The sequence below is a fragment of the Gobio gobio genome (genome assembly GCF_949357685.1).
Source record: "Gobio gobio genome assembly, chromosome: 3".
Classification (NCBI taxonomy): domain Eukaryota; kingdom Metazoa; phylum Chordata; class Actinopteri; order Cypriniformes; family Gobionidae; genus Gobio; species Gobio gobio.
This window is the reverse complement of record NC_137099.1, coordinates 56,156,777-56,163,867: the sequence shown is the minus strand read 5'-3', so window position 1 is coordinate 56,163,867 and position 7,091 is coordinate 56,156,777. Positions and strand designations below refer to the sequence as shown.

At 40.8% G+C, this 7,091-nt stretch overlaps 1 protein-coding gene across 1 annotated transcript in view; it reads left to right on the top strand.

Annotated features, from left to right (window-relative positions):
- cct4 (chaperonin containing TCP1, subunit 4 (delta)) overlaps positions 1 to 6,223 on the top strand; it is a 9,260-nt gene extending 3,037 nt beyond the window's left edge. The window contains exons 6-13 of the mRNA XM_079812207.1: positions 2,302 to 2,431; positions 2,545 to 2,684; positions 3,121 to 3,217; positions 3,320 to 3,430; positions 3,612 to 3,742; positions 4,087 to 4,321; positions 4,421 to 4,534; positions 6,084 to 6,223. Coding sequence (XP_079668333.1) covers positions 2,302 to 2,431; positions 2,545 to 2,684; positions 3,121 to 3,217; positions 3,320 to 3,430; positions 3,612 to 3,742; positions 4,087 to 4,321; positions 4,421 to 4,534; positions 6,084 to 6,098 — 973 coding nt within the window. The 3' untranslated portion in view covers positions 6,099 to 6,223. The remainder of the gene's footprint in view (positions 1 to 2,301; positions 2,432 to 2,544; positions 2,685 to 3,120; positions 3,218 to 3,319; positions 3,431 to 3,611; positions 3,743 to 4,086; positions 4,322 to 4,420; positions 4,535 to 6,083) is intronic.
- Positions 6,224 to 7,091: the final 868 nt, after the last annotated feature.

The following is a 7,091-nucleotide window of genomic DNA, read 5'->3' as shown; positions in this document are numbered from 1 at the left end:
CTAGTGCACTTAATAGACAACTTTCACTGTGTGATTTCATCTATTAAAATGCATTTATAATGCCCCCAAAATTCAAGATACGGGGGCAAAAATACCTCTCTCTGTCATTTATATTTATACCATTTAATATAGTTAGTCAAAGTGCCGTCTTTTTTTCTCCAAATATCAGCATGATTACAAATGAGATATTGATTTTATACAATAGTTAAATAAACAAGTTAATATTAAAGGTGCAGTGTGTAGTATTTATGAGGATCTATTGGCAGAAATGCAATATAATATACATAACTATGTTTTCAGTGGTGTATAAAGACCTTACATAATGAACAGTTATGTTTATTACTTTAGAATGAGCTGTTTATATCTACACACACTGCGGGTCTCCTTACAGTGAAGTCGCCATTTTGCGCCGCCATGTTTCTACAGTAGCCCTGAACGGACAAACTTCCCTACAGAGCGCTAGTCACTCTCTGCTGTCTCAGACGACGACATCTTTGTCCTGTGTTGGCCACCGTAGCTTCTCTATGTGCTCCGAAAGGGAGGGGTGAGCGGTTGCAGTTAAAAACATAACCGCTAGATGCCGCTAAAATTTACACACTGCACCTTTAAGTGACTTGCATTTTAGACACAATATATTTATAAGAGTTTTTGCTCTATTTCGCTGTAGAAAATTGTTCCAAACAAAGCCACAGGACCTTTTTTATAGTTTTAATAAGACAGTCAAATGCTTTGTTACTCATTTGAATGAATCAGTGTTTGAATGAATCGTTTGAATCTCAGTGATTTTCTACCACTTGCTGGTGGTTTTAAATTCACATCAAAAATGTATTCTTTTTTTTTTAAATATGTATATAATTTCTAATATTAATATTAAATGTTTTATATTTAAAACATAAAAACATTATTTATGCATTTGTAACAGCAGGTTAAATGCATTCATGTCCCTCTGAGCTGCATTAAACCCTCTGTAAATGATCTAAATGCCACTTCAGATGCAGCTTCTCTGTTTCCTCTGCATTGCTGACGCTGATTTCATTTGATTGGTAACAGCCCTATTGTCTTATTCTAATTGAATTTATTGATTAAATGTAAGAATATGATACAAAACATGCTTACATTTAATTATGAAAAGAAATGTCCATAAAAGGTAAAAATCAATTTAAACTTATTGGAAAAGATGATTTCTGTTGCCCTTGCGAACTGACCACCAACACAGAATATGAAGAATAGCAAAAGCTTTAGGAGTCAGCTGTCCACGGCAGTCCTAAACCTGCCATGGTACCAGCACAATAAACACACTTAGCAAAGTATCGTCTAATTATCAATATCGAGAAAATATCGAGATTTAATTTTTATTTTTTTTGTCAATATCAGACCCGCCTGTAGTTTTCAGGTTGCAGAAGGAAGATGTTTCTCTTAGCAGAAGCATATTCATGGATGTGTTTTAGGGTTGCTACGATAGTCGGTGTTGCCGGTGTTACCGGTGTCCAGACTCAACACCGGTTATATCACTTGCCCACCGTGGCACCGCCCACAGCCTTTTTTATTTTTTTTTTGTAATAAAATAATTTAATTCAGTTAGAGAACAGACAATACAAATAAAAACTGAATGTGTCTGCTTAATAAAGCAGGATCCGACCGTGAGTCTCGGCTGCGGCAGGAGTCATTCATCAGATTTAAGAGTGAGGAGCTGACTGAGATGATCGCGGAAGATTTGGTTTCAAAGCGAAACGTAAAAGCGCCTATTTAAGGGAGTTTGTCACTTGTTTTGTTGTTGTGTTTTTCATTAAAAATAATAGGCTAAAGAACCCACAATTCAAGCAACCCGCAGCCGAATTGGCGCTAATTCAAAACCGAAAGTAAAATGTGCATTGTTTACTTTCGCCTGGCTCCGCAGTGCGAGCCTCCGCGCTACGCTGACTGCCGCGCGCACCCTCGCGCTCGTGCGGGCGCGTCGAGTATAAACAAGGCTTTACGGACGAACTGTTATTCATTCATGGCGTGCATCTCAATCATAGACTGATCAATGCTTGATCAGTGCCCTGACTACTGAACTAGGGAACTGATTGAGACGCACCCATGGCCAGAGCGCGCATTTACAGACGAGCTGTCTTTCACGGTGTGTGCGCACTGACGCGTTTTCAGTTCAGAGCGGTCGTGTGCATGTTACTTTCGGTTAGATAGAATTAGTGATTTAAAAGCCTCCGCCAGTGATGCCGGTATTACCGGTGTTGTCACACATCAATTAACCGGTGGAAAAATGTCCTCACCGTCACATCCCTAATGTGTTTGTGTTTGCAGAGGGACCATTGATGACTGCGAGCTGGTGGATGGTCTGGTGTTAACTCAGAGGGTGAACACTGGAGTGTCCCGTGTGGAGAAGGCCAAAATCGGACTCATCCAGTTCTGCCTGTCTCCTCCCAAAACTGATGTACGCAGTCATATGCATATGCATTTTAAACGTTTCTTCTTGCACCTATAGCATTCATTGGTCGAGATCAGTCATTGTCTTGATGTGTTTGTGTGATGCTTTTGTTGGGACAGATGGACAATCAGATTGTAGTGTCGGACTACGCTCAGATGGACCGTGTGCTCCGTGAGGAGAGGGCTTACATCCTCAACCTGATCAAACAGATTAAGAAAGCCGGCTGCACTGTGTTGCTCATCCAGAAGTCCATCCTGAGGTACAAAATCACCACAAACCTCCATCACACAGTCGCTGACAGGAAGCCTTGCTGTATACCAGGGGTGGCGAACTTCGGTCCTGCAGAGTTCAGCTCCAACCCTGATAAAACTCACCTGCCTGTAGCTTTCTAGTAACCCTTCAGACCTTGATTAGCTTGTTTAGGTGTGTTTGATTAGGGTTGAAGCAAAGCTGTGCAGGTCTGTGGCTCTCCGGGGCCGGCGTTCGCCACCCCTGCTATATACAGTAGAGGCCAAAAGTGATTTCCAGAGGAGATATTTGAAAAGTATGCGCATATAAATTTAGCCAATGTCTGGGAAATTGTTTACTCACGCTCTCAAGCATGTTGATCAGTGCACGTGGAGTGTATCATCCTTCTGTCAGTGGTCTCAACGTGTGTGTGTGTGTGTGTGTGTGTGTGTGTGTGTGTCTTTCAGAGATGCCCTGAGTGATCTGGCCCTTCACTTCCTGAATAAGATGAAGATCATGGTGATCAAAGACATTGAGAGAGAGGAAATTGAATTCATCTGCAAGGTGTGACCAGCAGATCCAGCATTGTCATGAAACCATGAAATGCTTGTTTTTAGTGTCAAATCAGTGTCTGATATCTAATACACATTTCTTCTTTGCCATCAGACTATTGGCACCAAACCTATAGCTCATATTGACCAGTTCCTTCCAGAGATGCTGGGAACAGCAGAGCTAGCAGAAGAGGTTAGCCTGGACGGATCTGGAAAACTAGTGAAGGTAACCTACCTTTTATAGCATAGCTGCATCTACATGAACTTATTTTGGGTTTTTTTTTTCGATTGTACAAGACGAGAAACCTAAATGATATTTGCTTAAACATGTATTTATACACATACTCAACGCAGAGATTCTCTGTCCATGCTGGATAATGACAGCAGTGTGTTGCTGGTGTTTGTAGATCACAGGATGTACAAATCCCGGAAAGACGGTCAGTATTGTCGTCCGTGGTTCCAACAAACTGGTGATTGAGGAGGCAGAGCGATCCATTCACGATGCCCTCTGCGTCATCCGCTGTCTGGTCAAGAAGAGGTAACAAACATCGCAAGAGACTCAATACATAACCTACTGGCAGTTTTAGTTTATATTTAAAGTATTAAAGGTAATTCCGTATTTAACCCTTTATGGGACAGGGTTGCCATATGGCAAGAATTAATTTTCTTTCTAGTTAACAATGAGCAATACATTTTTACAGCATTTATTAACCTTTTTTAATGTTACTTAATAGAAATGTTCATGTTAGTTCACAGTACATTAACTCATGTTAACAGATACTAAAGTGTATTTGTAGATATTGAGTACATGGTGCATTATTAGAGAACTTTTGAGTCAGTATAAGCTGTTTGCTAACTCCTCCTCTTCCTGTGCATCTGCAGAGCTCTGATTGCTGGCGGTGGAGCACCAGAGATCGAGCTGGCACTGAGGTTGGCAGAATATTCCCGCACTCTGGCCGGCATGGAGGCGTACTGTGTGCGTGCATACGCTGATGCCCTAGAGGTCATTCCCTCCACTCTGGCAGAGAACGCTGGTCTTAATCCCATCTCCACTGTAACGGAGCTGCGCAACAGACACGCTCAGGGAGAGAAGACAGCCGGGATTAACGTCCGCAAGGTGTGACTTCCAACCACCTGCTCAATAGTGCCACATACGGACAGAAAGCTGTATCTGCTAACAGGAAATGAATGTGTAACCTGTCTTTTGGTCTCTCAGGGTGGGATCTCTAACATCCTGGAGGAGCTGGTAGTGCAGCCTCTGCTGGTCTCTGTGAGCGCACTCACCCTCGCCACTGAAACGGTCCGCAGCATCCTCAAGATTGATGATCTCGTGAGTGATTTATGTCTAATGAGTTCTTAAAGTCGGCATGAAATCAAACTTTACAATTCGTATTTTTATATTTAATATTGTAGTGTTTACTATAACTGATTTATCTGTGCACTTCATTAATTAAAAAAAATTCATTTACACTTATTATCTTTAATCAAATACGTTAACTTTCCCTCGCCCATCGAAACGACTTCTCTTCCTGTCATGTGCTATGGCGCGAGTGCGGGGTTATCGCCCCCTGGCTCGTTTCTGCACCGCCTCTCAGAAACCTGTCACTGATCGTAGCAATATGGTGGTAAAGTGCATTTTTCTCGGTGTAGACACTACCTTTTTGCGGAAGGACTTGAGTCAAAAAGAGAGAAATATGAGAAATAAACGAAAAAAATTACTCCATATAGTCGGACGATCAGCTTTTCGTGACTTCTCGCACTTAGGAAGGCAGCGTGTCCCCTTATAAGGGAGAGCTGAGAAAAAAGTTTTACAGAAATAAAGCCATAAAAGGCTTAAAATGAGTGAAATCCGTAGCATAAACCAGCGAAAAGTGAGGAAATATGCTCAGTAACATATGTAGAAAAGATTTCGAGAGAAAATTAAGTTAAGAGATTGATCATTTTTCTCCACAGCTGAGTGCAAACTGGCATTCAAATCTGCCTCCATTTTGTTAGCAACGCCCAACTTCAAACAATCCAATCGATTCCTGAAGGACTAAATCAAGCCCCGCCCTATATATAATTTTTTTTCTAATTTCAGAAGCCGTTTCACTCAGATATACGTCACAATAAGGATAAAAAGACGATCTCAACTTCCGTTTCACGCCGACTTTAAAGGGGTAGCTCGCCCAAAAACAAACATTCGGTCATTTGCTCACCCTCAAGTTGTTCCAAACCTGTATAAATGTCTTTCTTCTATTGGACATAAAGAAGAAATTTAGAAGAATATGGGTGACCAAACAGTTGATGAGCCCCATTCAACTAAAATACTATGGAAGACAATGGGGTTCATCAACTGTTTGGATAAATCTGTGGCGAAAATCTATCACGCTTCATATAGGGGATGGGGAACGATTCAGACAGTGTAAATATGATTTCCATTGAGGCTAATGAAGTCTGGTTTCATGTTCGTGTCACATGAACCGCCACAGCTCCGGTCCAGAGACATGATAGCACAGAGCGGATCATCTGATCAACTCAACGCAGACCACAAAACGTATCGGGACTCATTTGAATTCTGCACAGAATGACATTTTAAAGCAATATGGAGGAGAACCGCTTATAGATTAGGAGGAAACTGCGGCTTTACCTGATGATAAACGAAACCTTTTTGGCTATTGAGCTGTTCGATATGTCCTGCCCTGTCTTCCTGTTTTCGTGGAAATTATGTCACTTCAGTGGGCATACAAAATATGTATTGTAATCAAAAGTACAGACTCAAATAGATGTAATAAAATATGTTTTCTTTCTAGTCTGAACATGCGCTCAAAAGCCAAATATCCCAACTTGATGTTGACTGTAAATGCACAAACATTAATGACGTCTCATTTGTCCTGCAGGTGAACACACGATAAAGTGAACACGACTAGTGAAGGAAGATCCGAGCCCACGCTGAACCCCCAATAAGACCAACTGATCTGTCGCTGTCTGTAGCTGTTACCCGGAGTAATTTAATAAAGCATGTTTTTTGACACGGTGACTCTGGTCTTTTGTTGTTGTTTTTTGTCTTTGCATATAGTGATTTATTTACATGGTGGTTGTCGTGTCCAGTGCATTACTGCACGTCAGGAAGTTTAATCTTATTAGCTAATCTGTTTATCTGATCAGAGACTGGGCTCTGCTGGGAAGCCTGAGAAAGTCTGAGATCAACAGCTGACCATCCTTATTTCTAATCAACAACCTGTTAACCCAGTACTGTAGCACACAAAAAATAAATTAAACTGAGAGAGAGAAACTTGTATTTCTCATCAATTAAAAAGACATTTTAGTTTTGACCATAGACCAACAACAACTTATGGTATCAGGTTTGATGAATGCAGCTCCTGCAATGAACCAAATTCTGTGTAAAATTGATTTAAAAAAAGCAATATTATTATGTAATTTCCTTGGTGTCAATTTTATGGATTGATCAATTTTATTAATGGGGTGAAATCATGCCATAATATTGCATGCAAATGTTTTTGGGCATAGCTAATTATGCTTTTTATTACCCAAAAAAATACAAATTGTATTTTTACAACCAACATTGTCAAGATTTGACGTTATAAATGATTTTGCTTAACCCTTAAACACATACCTTGTGTCTTTATTGACCCGGGACGTCATTCACTACCAGGAATTCACTACGTAGCACAAGATCCCGGGCCCTATGCATAGGCAGTCCTGATGCCCCATGTTAAAATATATTCCTTTTCATGGGCCCTTTCTCCCCTTGGGGCCCTGGTAATCTGTACTGGTTTTACCCCCGGTCCGACTCCCCTGTTCACTACCCTCCTCCACATTCAGTTTGTTTAAGTTAGACATCCACCTTAGTATTCTTTAATTAATTAATCATAATAAGAAAAAAA